The following is an 18,330-nucleotide window of genomic DNA, read 5'->3' as shown; positions in this document are numbered from 1 at the left end:
TCGGAGATGGACCTGGTGGAGAGGGCCAGGGGCAGCTTGAGCAGGTCAACCTTGCTCCTTAGGGAATCTATCTTGGAGGCCTAGGAGGAGGAGGGGGGGAGGAGGAGGAGGGAGGGAGGGAGGGAGGGAGGGGGGGAGCCGGCGGACGTCGTGGAAGGTCGAGGGGAGGAGGCGGAGGAGGAACGGCGCTTCGGAACCCGCCGCGTCAGAGAGGATTGTGGGTAATGGTGACGTGGCGGGGGAGACGTGAGCTGGACAAAGTCTGAAAGAGGAAGGGGGAGGGGGGGGGAGAAGACATGAGTACGATACGTTCTAAGACATGAAAAATCAAGCAGAGCCCTTTTATTGTTTACAACGGGATATGGGCACGTCAGGCTCCAACGGTAAATCCCACTGCATGTTGAAGGATCAAAGCTTTTTTAGGGCTGTAGCACTAAAAGGGTAATGCAATTTCTCAAGGAATAAACAAGATTAACTACCTGTGGCATGACACATGGAAGTCTAGAATCAAAACAACCCCAGGGAAAAATCCGTCTCTCCTCTGGTCTCATAATAAGAGCAGGGGATTTGTTATTAAACGGCCACAGCCCTCAAAACAAAGGTTAGCCTCGCCAAAGCCACACTCCGTCCTCCACCATTGGCAGGACTTGAAGCTCCTTCCAGCCACTAAGGGCTTCATTCGGTGTACCGCCTTCCTCTCACGTTACCTAGTGTGTGCTGGTGGTATCCGTCGTATTTCTAGATAAGTACAGGGGCGCGGAGCGCTGGAGACCGCGCTGTGCTGCGACCCAGCTGCCTGCTGGCGGACACACCGGCCCCGCGCAGGCTAGTACCCGTCCCGTCTACCGGCGTCTCGTCCTGATCCTTACTGGACTGTATCCCCCCCCCCCCCCCCCCTCCTCAGAACCGAAAAAGTGAGTTTAGCCGACGCTATCCGGGGCAACAATAGCGGCCATATTGGATTACCGTGTTTTCACAAAACTTGTTTGCACTCTTCCTCTCCCACTCGGCCGTCTCACATTCCCTCCCACACTCCCCCCATCCCCCGGGTAACAGGGCCCCTCCGCTGCCATGGCAATGAAAGGGGGTGTTCGGCTGTATGGGGATCGGAGGCTGACAGTTGCCGTGGAAACTTGACCCTGTGCCGCCCTCTGTCACTCGTAAGAAACGCATGCCCAGATATTCCAAAAATGAATTTTATTTTCTTAAGAGCCGGAATGACGGATGTAGGCCTGTCGTACGGTGGTTAATTGATAAAGGCCGGGCGCTGCCCACCGCCTTTGATTGGCCGCTTGTGGGAAATGGCCGGTGATGCGCTGCACTATTGGGCTGCTGAATGAGGGTTAATGTGTGTCGTATAAACCCCACCCCCACCCCCAAATAAAATCCCATTGTACTCCCTCGCTTCACTTCACGCCAAGCGAGAGAAAGTGTGAGAAACATCCGTGTCCTGCATTCTGTGTTTCTTTTGGTTGCACTCATGGATCGATGTATAATCCATTTTGTTTCATGTTTCTTTGCTCTGTATGCATTTATTTTAAGGGAGCTTCTGCATGTCTAGAAAAGCCTCTTTATCTGCCAGCCCCATCAAAATCTGCAGCATGTATTAGCTAGGTCCTTAGGGGCATACCAGAACCTACAGTTTGAGTCCATGGCGGAAATGGCACATTACAGACATATGTTTAAAAAGTTTGGCTTTTTCCTTTCATAATGATACATAATTCAACTGAAGCTAGATGATTTAGGCTAAATGTAAACATTCCTTTATCTGCAGACAAACAATTGTAAAAGCATATTTAGTCTAAAATTTCTAGAACACAGGAACTAAAATGTAATACGATTAACAGGCATGTGTTATAGCAATGAATAAATCCCTTCTATTGTCAAGACAAGCCTCATTCTCATAGAATACATAAGATGTACATGGACCCAACCCAGTATAATATCGGGATAGGCAATAGTCTTAGTACTAGCAAACTAAGCATGAATGCAACACTGCTATGATGTCAACTTCAAATCCAATGTTGAAAGGCATAAACATAAGTCTACTTAAGAGCAACAAAGTCTCAAGTGCCTTGGAAGACGCAAATAAATCATACAAGTACACAGTGGAGCACGGTGGAGATAGGGTTTTCCACGGGTCACCAAACGCTAAAATCAGACACAGGGTAAAAGCCTGGAATTGAAAGTTATGATAAATCAATACCCACTCCTCCCTGAATTGATATATAGACCTATAAACAGAAATATTGATCAGATGGGTGAATATATTCATTGCCCACGATGACAAAATGTACCAGTGTCGGGGCTGTGTTATTGTAATGCTCAAACTATGGGACTGCATAGGAGGTCGATACGTCCTGCTCGAACTGTAAACCGAATTACAAACACATCTACTAACCAAACTACTGCTCCTGACAGAGATCAGCCAAACAACACATTGACCCGTTGGCCTCCACATTCTAAAAACTCCTGCATAGGACATATACACACATCCCCCTATAAGGCAGTGCCAGAACAACATAATTGTTTTGTTTTTAAGAGCAGGGTGCCAACATTGCTTGTTAGGACAAATCGGGTTTCCAGCGGTTATCAGCTCCTAAATTACCAACTACTGAATACAAATAAACAGAACATGCTTTGACAGAGCCACTTCGTGTTGCCTTTGTTCCCCTTATTAGAATGTGCTTTTCATTGACTCTAACAAGTTATAGCGCTGTAATCTGATTTCTCACGAGCACGTGCACTACCCTACCTACCGGGCCTTGACCTCATTCCACGGAACATGCATGTGATGTCAGCCAGTTGGACCGAGGTGTAAATAAATATGGATGGTGGACTGGGAATGGACTGGCCAGCCTCTGCTCTATGACAGCAACACTGCCTTTACCGAGGTGTGGCCCGTCAGCCGGGCCAGGTAGGGTTACCTATTCATCCCGGCGTCCTATGACCTAGTTAATGAGCTAATGCAGGAAATCCTCTGGTTGGCTTCATTGTCAATGTCAAGCCTAACTCCTTCAACAATTCTTCATAAATAAAAACACACAAGAAATGATATTTAGAATCTAATGCGGATAAAATAGACAGGTGGTTATGGCTGCCCTGAATGATACAAGACAAAATGTGTCAATATCAACGTAATGCGGTTTTTACTGCCTCCTTCTGCGCTGGTTTTCCAACTGGGTTTATTGAAACACAGTAAACAGTGATCACTGGGTGACAAATGTTACCCCCAAATATCTATGTTAAAGCAGATAGTTAATCTACAATGGAGAATTGGGATTTCCTCTCAAACCACCTCCTCAATACTTCAAGTAAAAGTTTGAATTTAAAAGAAAATACATTATTCTGGCCCATTGACCTCTTAGTGTTATGCACTGCAGAACCCCATTTTAACTGGGGTGTAGCCAATGTTGTACCCCAGTCCACTCGCCTGCGTCTGTGTGTGGTCTTTGTTGGGACACATTATGATGTCGCTCTTGAACAGAGTTTCGGAAATAACTGTATGATAAGAGATTGCCTGTAGGGTAGTAAGGTGGTCTGCAGATTCATTTTCACACTTCACGCTATCCACAGAAATCCTAAGTGGCCTGATGGGTTGCACGCGGCGATAGATTTGTTGACCACATAGAGGATGTGTTGTGTTGAACCAGGTCTCCCTCGTCAATGAGTCATAGGAGGCACTGAGGCATGATTCAAATTGTTGACGTTATATGGCTGGCATAGTTGCAAAAATACATAATGTTTAACCTTGTGGTATATGGAGTAAGTTAGAAAACGCACCACCAGCTCAAGAGAGCCTAGAAGAAGGCGCAACAAATGTCATGTGATAAAACCTTAAAATGTATGTTCTTAACCATTAATAAGAACGTTAAACACAGAATAAAACTAAAGTGCCATTATCACAATCACTGCACCTTGTTTACTATTAATAACAATGTAAATACATTAAACAAACATGCAGTAATCCAAATCACTGACGTGGTAAACACATATATGCCCTTCATTACAACGTAGGGCTTATATTCCACAATTCATGAACATTTAACTTAAAACCTGAAAGTTAGTTTAAATCTACAATTGAGGAGTCTTTTTTAAAGTGTCTAGGTGTCATTCAACCTATTAGGTCGGTGGCGCTGAGCTAACAGCTGCAACAGTTTAACGCTACAGTGAAACGACTACAACCCCATTTGAGGGCTGATGTATACCAACTGTGAAAATAGGTTTGGGCCCATCCGAGCTCCGCTGGGGAAAGGGCCAGGGCCACACACACACACACGCAAGTAAAAAAAAGACAACTGCCAGTGTCAACTTTTGCGCCCACATGGGAGGACAAATGTAACAGGTGTGTAGTGTACACATCTAATCGGGCGCGGTTGAGTCAACCAGGTTGGTTGGTTGGTTAGCCCAGTTACTGTCCGTCCTGGTGATGCGGTGACTGGCAGAACATCAGGGGCTCTTTCAGCGTTATCAGATCATTTACACACCCAAAAGTACTTCAATGGCAGGAAGCGGCCAATTACAGGAGAGATGGATGCTCGAATATATTGGATTCCTTGACGCAACTGCAGAGCATTTTTGAATTGTAAGGGCACATGTCTGGGGCCAAATGGCCTAGGAAGACTTAAAACCACCATGTCACAGTTACAATAGCAAATGTAAAACCATTTTTGCTAATGTCTCGAATAGGCTGTTACAATGGAAATACTGCTTTATAATAGCCCTGCTATTAAGTGTGAAGTGCTGTTCGTAACGTTTCGCGAAGCTGGAAGAAGCCACGGTTAGGTAAAACAGCCCTGAGGGTGTGCAATAAATGATACGTCTTGAGATCTCCACATTTTGGGTTTCGAGTACAATGTCGCGGCTGGCCCGGACCCGGGCGACGGGGGGAGGCTAGCTAGTGTTAGCTGCAAAATAATGTACAACCCTATACCACCGGCCTCATAAGGACGGTTTAATCGCCAAATAATATGTGCTTAAAGCAGGTATTCGGAGACGACCACAAAAAAAGGAGGGTCCTGCGAGGCAGACAATGGAAGAGAACCGCAGCAGGCCCCACAGTCGCGCACTGATGCGATATTATCCGAGGGATCATTTCGCTTTCTCCCCCTTTCCATTTTGAAACGGGACGGCCTGGGAGAAATGAATGGATTCGCTACGATAGGCGGGCTTCAAAGGGACATTACCGTTGAACCTAAGCATATTCGTTTTGGTTTTTTTTGCTTAAACGTGAGGGTCATCCGCTCGGTAGCACACACTCGACCCGGTCAGAAAAGCGACGTGGCCTGGCTGAAAACAATAGGGCCGATGAGGGGGTCCTAAAGTTCCCTGCCGCTGCTTGGCTCTCGTACGCAACCATTGCGTTCTCCCGACTATTGTTTGGGAAACACGAGACCCCCGCGACACGACTCCGTGGTTTCCTTGACTTTACATCGGCGCGAAATAACACAAGTACAACTCGCCCGACGGGATTTCCGAACAATTCCAAAATTAAATGTGTACTTACTCGCTCCGGTATGTCCATTCAGGTATTTTCTTACTTTCCACTTCTTTCCACTCAACCGTACTACTGTGAGCGCCCCGCCTCCGGTAGCTGAGGCCACTCCTCCCTCGCTCTTCGGGTCTCGGGGAGGGGATCACGCTGAAATGCCGACCTACCCTCTCTCCGTGCAATGTGAAGCTTACCGACGTGCAAATGTAATGTGGTAAAATACGTTTGGTTTGGATCAAAAGTGTTGGTTGAATTGGTAACGCATATGCAAATGATCCGTTATCTGTGGCTTTTATTCAACATAAAATGTATTCACCAATCAATGCGGAGAAAGACTCAAAACCCATTCATTCGCTTTATTGTCAAGCCTTAAGGCATAAATCATCATAATAAACATTGGGTCTGATTCATTTGAAACATCCTGAATACGTTTTAAATGGCATGGCATCTTGATTTTTTAAAGTATTTATATCAATTATAGAAACATTCCAAAAATTGCTTAACCAAAAACAACACATTTGAATGTTAGGATCCCAACACATTTAAACATTTAATCTCTTGAAATTGAAGATGAATGCAAAGTAACAGAAAAAAAAGAGCAGGTCTATCATTTTTATATTGGGACTTAGGAATGATTCATTTTAAAATGCTAAAAAACTTCTTAAGTTCCTAGTCAGGTGCAACAATTACGTTTTCAACCAAATCCACATTTTTTATTTTAGCATCTTAATCACACACACAAACACACCCACTTATACAGATCACTAACTCTCTGTCACACACACACACACACACACACACACACACACACCAAAAAACATGAATTGAAATACAAAACATGAAAAATAAAAACTTCATTGGGAACGGGATCAATTACAGGAGCATGTCCGCCAGATGTTACACCAGTGGCGTGTTATATTCTGATGAGATCAAACGCATCCCGGCCTATCCAATGCGATCCAGTATCAACGTTGCGGTCATAACGTCCCAGTTCAACTGAGTGAGTCCGTGTGCTGAATCTTAGTCTAAAAAAACCCTCCGTCGACTTCTCCGTGTACCAATTTCTTGTGGGATTTTTAAATAAATAAAAGAAGAAAAAAAGACACGAAGAAAAAAAACTAATCAAAACGAGGTCGGGTTTTGGGGAGGGGCGTGCAAGCAGTAGTAATGGTGGTTGCACCAAGTGGTCGTTGGGTCGATTCCCATCCCGCCCCGCCCCCCCCCCCCCCCCCCAATGAAGTGTTGGAGTGGGCAGGGGCGGAGCTTCAGTAGGTGGCGTTGGCTGGCTCGCGGCCGGAGCTGAACAGGAAGTCGGCCTTGGCGTTGACAAAGAAGGTGATCAGGAGGGAGACGAGCAGCACGGCCAGGCCCACACCCAGGGTCAGCATCTAGGAACACACGCAGGGGGCCGTTGGCAGCCTGGTTCTAAAGAGCTTTTTGAACATCTGTAGTTGCAATGTAGGAGTTCGAATATCGATTGCAAACCCGACTTTTTTCAATTCGCCGCGCAGTACGTTTAGTCCTTTTTAAAAATTGTTTGACTATCAACAAAACAGCACTAGTGCAGCATGCCGCTATTGTATCAAATGACCATTATCCCAATCCCATCATGCAGTAAGTAAGGGTTAATCACAGAGAGGCAGGGCAATAAACAGTTTGATATGCCCGGCTCGTGGACGGGAAGCCGTCCACGAGCCGGGCATATCAAACTGTTTATTGCCCTGCCTCTCTGTGATTATCCCGTTTATTATACTTCTTGCTTGCCAACATAAAACAATTAAAATACTTTAATAATTATGTTTTTTCTTATTCATATTGCATGCTGATTAAATGTATACTGTTTGAGTTCATCTCCCTCAAAAAGTAGTCCCCTTTGATTACGATCAATCAAACATGGTTTGGACACCTCGAAGGGCATTATCACACTTATACCATGGCCACTTGCCAAAGAAAAGAAATGAAGACCATTAATATATATTTTCATGCGTTTTACAATCAGAATATAATGTTTTTCACAAGCCATAATTTAGTTTCCCTGGTAACGCCTGAGGGTCTGACTAATACCTGGAGCAATCATTACCCTCCCGTAAGGTTCTTATGCAACGGAAACGTTGTTCACTCCTCCAGTAAATAGGACGGACCTTAGATACGACTTGGCAACGGGAGGTATTCTAGTCCGCTGAGCTATGAGCCAGAGAGCTAACGTTATGGATTGTACATATTTATAATTTGAAATTCGTCCCAGCCTTTATATCACAGATACTTTAGGGTCTGTAGCATATAACCCTGTTGTCTGATTACAGTTTCATTCATTTTTCACAATTTACCAGCTCTCGTTTTCAAGACTAATCACCGCGCCATTCGTTTCAATGGGAATCGCAACGGTGTATAATTTCAAAATAAAGTGTACAGATTTATAATTTGAAATTTGTCCCAGACTTTATACCACAGATACTATAGGGTCTATAGGATATAGCCGCGTGTTTTGATTACAGTTTAATGCATTTTTCACAATTTACCAGCTCTCATTTTGAAGGCTGAACAGACAATTTGACTGGAACTACTTAGCAGGTGTCCATATATCAGGGATTAATGGACACCCTGCAGCCAATCAAAATCGAGTTTTCCAGAAAATACAAGCGGCGTATTGATCTACTATTTGATGACGCTGTGCTCAGTCAGCAGCAAGTACAAACGACAAGTCAGCGGGCATCCTGCCGGGTTAATGCCCTCCTCCCAGCCAATCAGAATCAAGCATTCTTAAACAAAGTAGAATAAAGTCAAGTAAACCACGCCAGCAGAGTTTATGAGGCAGCCTGAGCGCAGTGCAACTCAGACGATTGCCAAACCTGCCGTGCACATTAGCAGCAACGAGTGTCACGGTATGATCGGAAAATTCCCCAAACCGAGTCAAGCGATTTAATAAACAACTGCAGTGCCGTCAGCCTGAGCAGGCTCCACCTGTTCCTATTGTTAGCAGATAAGGGGAGAGAGTGGGACCAAACAACAACAACAACAACAACAACAACAACAACTAGGAGGGCGTTGCCTACCTCCAGGTCGTGACCGGCCACCAGGAAGATGCGTGCGTTGATTTTCTTCCAGCGCGACTCGCTCCACGTCGAGTACGTGGACGAGTTGAACTCTCCGAGCAGGAAGGCCGGGGACTCTGCCCGGGTGAGTCTTGTCGTAGAGCGGACGCAGTACCCTGCTGGCTCAGTGGCGTTCGGGGGGATCACGCCTCGCACCCAGATGTACGAGTTCATCTGGGGGGGGAGAGTGGTTGGATATTATGAAACCAACTGCAAATGTTTACACTTTCATTGTCTTCAGAAGAAGTTGGACGGTTTTATTCTGCGGTGCATGCAACTTGGTCTTCACATATGAGCACAGGATTCTACACATTTCAACTCGTATACATTATCTCAAGACAGAATATAAAACACAAGGAAGTCCCGGTTTATGAGGGTAGCCCTGCCCTCCACCCAATAAACAACTCTTTTTTGCAATGCTACGTAACATTATGTGACGTTATCTTGTCTTAATCCAATAGGGCTACGACCATCAAGCGAGATAAAGGCATTCATAAGCCAGAAGAGAAAATAAACATGTACTCGGCCGGTTCCTATGACATCAAACCCTTGTCTGAAGCAACGGGCGTGGCTGTCCTTACGTCTGTGCTGTCCGCGGCGTCCTCGAACTTGCCGGAGTTGCTGCAGTTCTCCCTGCTGACGTTGACGGCCGTGCCCGTGAGGTTGGCCAGCACGAAGCTCACCAGTTTGGTGGAGCTGTTGGAGTTAAAGTTCACCCCCACGTAGTGCTCCGGGGGGAAAGCCCCTGCAGAGAGGGAAAAGGATAGAAAACAAATCAACAGAGATCGCTTTTCTTGTTACAGGAACGACTGCAAAGTTTGTTATTGCCGACATCCTGGAATTTCTGTTAACGCACGCATAACAGAAATACTAGATAGACCCTGAGTATCTGTTTTATGGATAACAAAGGTTAACCCAGCCAACGTAAGCTCCAATCTGCTCATCGCTTGAAAGGTGATGCTCGTGAACAGGAGGAACACAGTGTTGTTTATCGATCACATTGTTCCCTAAAACATGATGGCAGTGTTTTTGTTCAAACAGTCCAACTAACTCAGTGCTGGCAGATCTTCAGGGCCAATTATGGCTTCGAACCAGGGGTTTTTGGTCTGGATCAGGAATCCGTACAGCATGTGAGCCACCTGCGATACAGAAGAGAGCGATGGATTCAAATGTTATCCCTTATCTTAACTCCTGCAGGTATGACAAAGAGAAGGGCTGACCACACGCACACACTCGCTCTCTTTCTCCACAACTCCCAAACCTTCCCCATAGCCTCTTTCACCCCCTGCTGCAGCGTGGTGGGTCCCCTGTGCTTACCGTCAGCTCGTCCGCGTTGATGCCTGCCAGCCTCTCTTCGGCGCCGCCCGCCTGCCGGTAGAGGGTGCGCGCCGCCAGGGTGGCCACCCTCGCCAGACTCTGATGGAGACATAGTTTAACGGAGGGTGGGGATGTCCCTTTTCCTTTTATCTGCCTATATGTCGTATCTAAGTGGGAACCTTGGAAGGATACTGCATGGATGAAATGATGTTCTATGTTTTATGTGGGTCTTTGTTATGTACCGTCATGAGCGCACTGAAACAAATCCCTAGCAACTTGTACAGAGGTGCACGGCAATAAAGTATTGAATCTTGAAACTTTACCTCCTGAGCTAAGCCGACCGCGAAAAGGGATGGGGTCTTGTCGCACAGAATGATCTCACAACATCTGGAATAGCTCTTGATCTGTTATTTCCGAACAGCCCTGTAAATCCTTCCACTACAGAATTCTTAGCCGTGCTCTGTGACCGCCAACACAGAGCTCAGCAGAGCTTCCTCTCCCTTGTGCTACGAGGAGACGACGGAGCTTTGGTCTTTACGTGAACAATAGTGATGGGTCGTTTGCGACTGTAAGGCGACTCTTTAACAAGAATGAACCGACCTGATTCCACGGTTCACTACTCTCTCGTTCGTTCTTTCGTTTTCCCACAGAGTAGACCTGTCGCTGTGTTCACTGTTAAGTTAACAGAGTGGGGAAGAGGGGCTGAGACGAGAGCCACCCAATCGTATGCTGTTGTCTGTTGAGCCTAGGACGCGCTCGACAAATTTTAGCCAATGAGAGGCAGGAATGCATAGCAGGTTGTAAGGGTCGCAGGGTCTCGTTCAGTCAGTCAATCGTTCTTGGCTTGTAGGCTGTAGCCCAGAGTGATTATGGCTCTGCTCAAGGTGAATATACACATTAGCCATTGTTGTGTTGTCTAAAAGTACACATAATCATGAAGTTGCAGCTATGTTTTAGCCTTGAACTACTGTGTTGTGTTGACCGCTTGCACGATCGTTTGAGAACGAGGAGCTAAGAACCGCGCGTTCCATGATTCAGCGCTATAGACGGTGTACCGGAAACCCGCTGAACGAACGATTCTGAACGAATCTTCTCGGCGAACTGACTTGACGCATAATGAATCAGGGAAAATAATCATGAAATCCATCACTAGTGAACAAGGGCAGGGTTGCGTTTTTGCTTGAATACCGGTTCATTCAGTGGAATGGTGTAGACCGTACCTTGGCGGTGTCAGTGACGAAGTTGAACTGCTCCTCTGGGGTCAGGCCGGCTGGGAAGGTAAGGTTGAGGTACTCTGCGTTATCGTACATGCTCTCGAAGAAGCTGGAAGACGAAGATCAAACATGGAGGTCAATGTCACAGGCACGAGTTTATTTGGATAATCACACAAATAGCATACCCGTTTGATATACCAAATGTCGTTGGGAGTCACCTGTTCGTGAAGCTGGTGCGGTGATCGGTGAGGACGACGCCAGGGATTGGCTGAGCTCGAAGGAAGCGTTGGAAAGAGGCGGGAGGAAGTGGCTGAGAGACATCAGGCTCACCCAATGACATGTTTAGGCTGGTGGCGACCGACCTAAAGATGTCAGTGAGGTTCTTCACCTGAAACAAAGTATATTTGGCAATATTATACAAAGTAATCTATACTTCAGAAACCAACTGCAATTAGCTATACAGTGCTTTGATGCTGTTGCAGGCTCATCATAGGAAGAGGCATTCCTCCCTTTGACTTTGTGGCACATATTATTCAGAGCAACCAGTGTCAAGAAATGACCTGAACCGCTTGAAGGATCTGGTAGATTCTATGTTATACCTGAAGTGGGTTTTGTGGGTGAGGGAAGCATACAGAATAAATAGCAAACAGCAGAAAGGAAAGAAACGCTTTTGATAGAGCATAGCTACAGACCTCTGTTTCAATACTGTCGTTCCTCCTGGAGACGGGGTCAGTATGGACCCACAAACCTTCGCTGGCATGAAGGCCCACCTGTGAATGTACAAAACCGCCTATATCAACACCTCTCCACCGCATCAAAACAGAACAGACATCCACATCTGACTATTGAATTTGTTGCAATGACTAAATTCCATAGCATATTAACACATCAATGCGTAGCACGTTCTAAGATACAATAACACAGCAAGACGTGACCAAAAAACAACAACATACAAACAAAAGCTTTTACAGCATACCTGTCCAATCTCCACAAGAGAGTGAATGTTGTTCAGGTCAATAGGAAATTTATCTCCCTGCATGTCGTAAACCATCCGCGAGCTACCGATGTAGTCAAAGGATTCCTGCCGATGGAAACAGAAAAAGGTTACATGAATGTAAACGGACTGCTTTTATATTGCGCTTTCCTAACAATTGGCCACCCAAAGCACTTTACAATATTGCCTCACATTCACGCACACATTCAGCCACGCAGGGCGACAGCCAGCTCTTCGGGAGCAGTTAGGGTGAGGTGTCTTGCTCCAGCCAACCCGCTCTACCTCCTGAGCTACTGCCGCCCTATCAAACACAATTTATCGTGTGGCTTTAGGGGACTTTCAACCAAATAGCTTGCATATCGTGCTGGGACTTAAAACCAGATTCTTGGCGATAAATTGATTTTTAATCGTAATTCAAATGAATGGTTCAGGACAATTTTTTAAAAAGAAAAACGATTATGAAAAAAAAAAAGTTTTTTAAAGAGTAAAATATCAACGTAGCAGCATGCGCTGAAAAGATTGAGTGTGTAGAGTTTGCCTAAAGTCTGTGGCAACCAAAAGCGGCAGCACAACACATTTAATCCAACATCTTAAACTGAGGCCCGTAGCAGAGTGGGAGATGCGTGCTATTTATTTAGCTTTTGTTAATCATTGCTATTCTTCAAATAAAACCCAAACTTAAAAAATGTATACTTGTAATTCATAGAAAAAAAAAACAAACAAACAATTAAAATCGTTAAATCGGGTTTGGTCTGAGTTTCATTTTAGGCTTAAGGGCCCAGCGCTGTGTGTGGGGCCCCGTGCGTGGGGGACCGCGGGCCGGGACAGTGGGCACCCACCCCCTGGAAGAAGGCGTAGAGGATGGTGCGGGGCGGGGGGGCCTCCCGGGTGACGTTGGCCAGGGCCCCGGCGGCCGCCAGCAGCGTGATGAAGCCCGACGTGCCACTGTCCGCCCCCAGGCTGATGCCGTGGAAGAACGCCCGGCTGTCCAGCTGCCCACGGCACGGGGAGGGGGGGGGGGGGGCAAGAGGGGGGGGCAAGGGGGGAGACGGGGGCAAGAGGGGGGGGGGGGGAGACGGGGACAAGAGGGGGGGGAGGGGGGGACAAGAGGGGGGGATGGGGACAAGAGGGGGGGAGAGACGGGGACAAGAGGGGGGGGAGATGGGGACAAGAGGGGGGGAGGGGGGGACAAGAGGGGGGAGAGATGGGGACAAGAGGGGGGGAGATGGGGACAAGAGGGGGGGATGGGGACAAGAGGGGGGGGAGATGGGGACAAGAGAGGGGGGAGACGGGGACAAGAGGGGGGGGAGATTGGGACAAGAGGGGGGGAGATGGGGACAAGAGGGGGGGAGATGGGGACAAGAGGGGGGGAGATGGGGACAAGAGGGGGGGAGACGGGGACAAGAGGGGGGGGAGACGGGGACAAGAGGGGGGGGAGGGGGGACAAGAGGGGGGGGGAGGGGGGGACAAGAGGGGGGGGGATCAGAGGAGAAAAGCAAAGGGGAAGGGAGAGACAAGGAATATAAGGAAGAGAGAGAGAGCCAGAGAAGACGAGCGATGGGAGAGAGTGGTGTGGAGGTAAGGTTAGTATCTCAGTTAAGCCTGTCAGTTTAACTCGTTGCAGCCTATTTGACGGCAACATGAATCCAACGTCGGCTGCGTGACATGCACAAAGGAATGCAGCTAATCCAACGGCTCGGGCTTCGCTTTAATTCTGCTGCCACACACTTTATCACGCCCGGATCTGGACGCCTCATTTAGAGGATAGAATTTACAAATTGTTACAGGCAGTGTTCCCGCTGCCCTCATTTGAAACCTTGAGTTCTGAGGCTTTGAGTGAGACTTGCTGACTTGCTCGTTTCTGGATCCACAAGGAGCGTGGAATAACGCCGACGTCTAGCACGGTTCGTGTCACAGCCTTAATGCAGTAACAGGGGGCTACAGCAAAGGAAGGGGTCACACATGCAACCGGTGGGGGGAGCAGAGGGAAGGCAGGGAGGGTGCTCACCCTGGCGGCGGCGATGACGACGGTCTCGTTCTCGCTGTGCCCGTTGGCGGAGTTGTTCAGCCCCTTAGTGGAGCCCCACACGTTGTAGTTCCCCAGCGGGTCGCACACTTGCTCTGAAATCAGCGAGACATACAATAAGCAGCTGTGGTGAGGACTCAGAAAATGTAACCGTAAAGTTCCTACATGTACACAACGATGCATGTTGTATGTGACGCGATGGTCAACTGTCAAAGGATTTAGATCCAAGTGGGCTCACGGATAGCTGGCATGTCCTTGAGGCTACGGTTGTCAAGGGCTCTGACAGAGAAAAGGAAAAAAAACTCTGGTATCTGTGGCTGTTGCAAGCCTGCAGCAAGCCCTTCCACGTCTTTAATACAGGGTTAAGGATCAATAATTAAAATCAGGGTTCAATAACTTGCGGGCCTTCCCGTCTGTCTACCTGGTACCTAGCTACCTGCGGTCACTCTGCCCGTGTATTCAACGCAAGAAGCCCGAAGTCCTTCATAAAACCTGGCAGACCCAGTGCTAAAGCCAAGTGGTCATGTGTTTTGGGGTGGCGGATTTGTAGGGAGGCCTACAAAAAGGGGGGGGGGGTACTTTTTCAGTTGGATACTTTCAAAATCTGTCTCACTCTAGCGGGCACCTCCAAATGTCCTCCTCCTGGGCGATTAATCGAAATTTGATCGCGATTTGGATTTTAGCGACAAGCGATCACAAAGCTAATACAATCGAGTTTTCAAAATATATATATTTTTTATAGAAAGTTCAGAACAGCTGGATACATATCTGTACATTATTTAAGATTTGAACATTTTCTATTTGACCATTTTGTGTACTTTTTTAAGTTCTCAGTGGGAGTCATCAACGTACAAGGTGTTTTTTTGGGGAGAGACATGCTGAATAAATACATCGTGTTTTCTAACTCAAAAATATAATCGTTTGGATAATCGGGATTTCAATATTGACCAAAACAATCGTGATCATGATTCTTTTCCATTACCGAGCGGCCCTATGCCCTCGCCCAGCTTTAAGTCCGGGCCACGGACCTCCACCTATGAAAGGCTGTAAAGAGGGTTAGTTAGGAGGGGGCCGTACCCGGGTTGAGGCTTAACCCGCTGGTGTCACTGCGCCGCATGCAGGTCACCGTGTCGGTGACGGCGCTCATGTGGGAGGAGAGCTCCATGGCGCACAGCGGGTAGACGGGCACACTGCCGTTCACCACCCGGTTGTGGTCCATGTAGCACTGGGGATACATGCACGCATGCAACATATTATACACACACACACACACACGTAGGGCTTTGCACATCATCATTGTGTTCGGTAGGTGGCCCTCCGCCATATTGATAGGACCGTAGTACGGTAAAAAACGTACGTTTTGTTTCCCCGCGGCCCACATGAGAAACGCCTGGTTGTCAAAACACAACAACTCTCCCCATAATGCCAAATGAATCATTTTTATATATAACTATGTTCAACAAATGAATTGACTGATTAACAATAACCAAAAGAAAAAACATTTCTACTGCCATGATGACCAACATCCCAATATTCCGCACCTATGCTTAGAAAACGGAGGCGCTCATTGAAAACGTGACATTGTAACGTACGCTCACCAGCCTCACAGGAATAACCTTGTTTGGACTAAGACACACTGGAGGATGTGTCCATCAAAACCAGAGTCACCGCTCAACGTCGAAACTGTTGCATGCTCAACCAATCAGCGACCGGCCGCGCCCTACCTGTCGTATGACCTCAGTGCCGCTGTCGTCCTTCAGGGAGAAGATGGGGAAGCTGAACTCCTCGTAGGAGAGGCCGTTGCCCCTCGGGTTCCACATCGTCGCGTTGCAGTGAGCCAGGGCGGGGTCGTAGCTCTCAGAGTAGACACCTGGGGGGGCGGAGCCAGTTAGAGGGACATCAGAGATAACAAAGGGGTTTGCATCGGGGCACGCCGGCACGGTGGTGTAGGTAGCTGGCTGGATGGTCTTCAAAAGGTGCCATGACATGCCGCCAGGTGTGAGTGTGATTAGCCATTTCAAGCAGTTTTGAAAACCTGCCCCTTATGACATCACACATCTAGTCGGACACGCCCACTTATGATGTCATAAGGGGCAGATTTCGAAAAGGGCTTGTAACGGCTAATCAAACTCACACCTGGTGGCATGTCACGGGACCTTTAAGACACCAATATATGTGCAAACGGTTGCCCCACCTGTGTTCTCATTGGGGCAGGTGGTGTGTGGAGAGAAGCCCCCAACTGGATTTGAGTTGGGCTTTATCACAGCAACGCCCGCAATGCGACTGGAGCCGTTTTTCAGCTTCATCATGACATCCCTGCAAGGGTTAAGGTGGGGGAACAATGGAAACACAAGAAAAATCACACCTGGTCGTTTTTGGAAACATACTGTATATTTAACACAACTGTTAAACATGTAAGAGAAGTTAAGAAAGAGACCAATGGATGGAGGAACATGGATAATCCTCAGTATGTTGAGCAAAAAAGTTGGATTTCTGTGCAAAGAGGAATGCAAAATGACAAACTGATTTGAAATGATGATTAGTTCATGAGAATTCACGTACCTGTTGAAAAGATGAGATTCCAGGATGACCATATATGGAGGATTGTTTCCATTGGTCAGCACATATTCTAAATTCTGCTCAGACTCCAAAAAGTGGATCACCCCCACATCCCCCCCTAGGGAGGCTGCCAACACAAACAGTGATTAAAACCCTCTTGTTGAACCAAGTGTCTTCTTACTTTGAACAAATTAACCCATGCCCTGATTTTTTGTGATTAATTCATATATAGGAGATTATACAGCATTGTTGCTTTTTCATCTTTAATTAATCCAGGGCAATATTTCCTAGTGTGATACCAATATCTGTGCTTCCTATTTTTAGATTTGACAAAATGTTCCAACAGTGGAAGACTAGACAGGAAACAACAGAGACAGAATGTTCTGAAGATAGGTAAGGTGAGAGCAACTGCATACAAAATCTATATAAACAGAAGTCTGTTGTAGGCCAAAGGCTTTAAAAACACATTTGTAAAGGTTTTACAGTGGGGTACCGAGATTGCATACAAACAGACACTACATCTGGGAGACATTATAAAGCAGTACTACATCTACCCTAGAACTATCCCTCTTCTATCTTAGAGGAAAGGGTGACGAGTGACCCTTTACAAACAAAGATCTGATGTAGGAAAGGGAGAGGGGAGTCAGTTGACGTGCGCATGATCAGATTGTTACTTGACTTACACTGGCAGCCTATTTGATGCGTCGCATTGAGCAACCTGACACACGGCACAGTGTCGTTGAGATTGATGTAGATTTTCTGTTCAACCGAATTACAGCTCACACCTGGAGGACAAACGTGTAACGCAAATACCAGTTTCAATCAGGCGATATTACACCAAACAATGATAAAAGTAATGCATCTTTCATTGTCTCCATGTTCAATTCATCCAATAAAGTTGGTGTGGACCAATGCCATTTAGAAAGTATCCATTACAGTTGTTTTAGCCCAATGCCATTTTAAAACGGATAAGGCATCCATATCAATGCAAAGTATAGTAAGTATGTGTAGCGGTATTCCTTGCGTAAAACATGTTTTATAGTACTTCATGGCTTCAATGGTTGAGATCTCTAATGCATTGTTCATGAGGGCCTCTACAGAGAATCACGCGGATGCCGGATTGTGCTGAAGGCGCTTTGAGTCTGGGATAGGCTCCTTGGAGAGGTGGAGATGACCAACAAAAGAAAGTCCATGAAATCACTGCACGATCATTTAGTAATAAAGCACATTCCGGCGATTGAACACATTTAGCATTATTATACGACGACAAACTTCCAATACACTATACACAGGGTGTAAAAGTGAAAACAAGGGAATTCATTGGGAAATGTAGCATACAGGCAAGTTTTCGTTAGCTCCCCCAAGCAGCTAGTGTTGATGAACCTTACCGGTTGAAACGGAAACATATCGGGCAAACAGCGGGGGTAGACAAGAACAGCACAGTTCGCTCAACACAAGCAGATCATTTCTTACCATGAAAAAGACAACAAAGTAACACATGTATAATCCATTTGGTTGATATCAAATCCATCTTCCTGGTTTGGGAAACAAAAAAAACAGGAAGTGTTAACGTCAGAATCGTCCGGGCGACGACTTTGGTTCCGCTTGGAATTGTAATACATCTCTTCGCCCTCATT

At 46.7% G+C, this 18,330-nt stretch overlaps 2 protein-coding genes across 2 annotated transcripts in view; both read right to left on the bottom strand.

The window, feature by feature from the left end:
- The window catches only part of vangl2 (VANGL planar cell polarity protein 2), a 16,467-nt gene extending 10,893 nt beyond the window's left edge, over window positions 1-5,574 (bottom strand). Inside the window, exons 1-2 of the mRNA XM_079750175.1 lie at window positions 5,507-5,574; window positions 1-262 (exon numbers count right to left, since the gene is read on the bottom strand). The exon at window positions 1-262 is cut by the window's left edge and continues 138 nt beyond it. The gene's annotated coding sequence lies outside the window, so the exon portion shown is untranslated. The remainder of the gene's footprint in view (window positions 263-5,506) is intronic.
- A 259-nt stretch (window positions 5,575-5,833) lies between these two features.
- ncstn (nicastrin) lies at window positions 5,834-18,279 on the bottom strand. Its single transcript, XM_079751659.1, has 17 exons — window positions 18,167-18,279; window positions 17,377-17,478; window positions 16,697-16,820; window positions 16,329-16,450; window positions 15,859-16,004; window positions 15,212-15,359; window positions 14,117-14,229; window positions 12,948-13,100; window positions 12,091-12,195; window positions 11,807-11,884; window positions 11,333-11,502; window positions 11,121-11,223; window positions 9,901-9,999; window positions 9,635-9,722; window positions 9,165-9,328; window positions 8,545-8,757; window positions 5,834-6,879 (listed from the first exon to the last, which is right to left on the bottom strand). The coding sequence occupies exons 1-17, from the start codon at window positions 18,222-18,224 to the stop codon at window positions 6,757-6,759; spliced, it is 2,109 nt and encodes a 702-aa protein (XP_079607785.1). The 5' UTR covers window positions 18,225-18,279; the 3' UTR covers window positions 5,834-6,756.
- Window positions 18,280-18,330: the final 51 nt, after the last annotated feature.

The sequence above is a fragment of the Pollachius pollachius genome (assembly GCF_949987615.1).
Source record: "Pollachius pollachius genome assembly, chromosome: 14".
Taxonomy (NCBI): Eukaryota; Metazoa; Chordata; class Actinopteri; order Gadiformes; family Gadidae; genus Pollachius; species Pollachius pollachius.
This window is presented reverse-complemented; position numbering and strand designations above follow the sequence as displayed.

Excerpts from the sequence above, each read along its gene's own strand:
- ncstn (XM_079751659.1), bottom strand. The coding sequence starts at position 18,224 with ATGGATTTGATATCAACCAAATGGATTATACATGTGTTACTTTGTTGT. Across the intron at positions 16,451-16,696 it reads GAATCTCATCTTTTCAACAG|GGATGTCATGATGAAGCTGA; the intron begins GTACGTGAATTC and ends TAACCCTTGCAG. Across the intron at positions 11,503-11,806 it reads ACGACAGTATTGAAACAGAG|GTGAAGAACCTCACTGACAT; the intron begins GTCTGTAGCTAT and ends ACTTTGTTTCAG.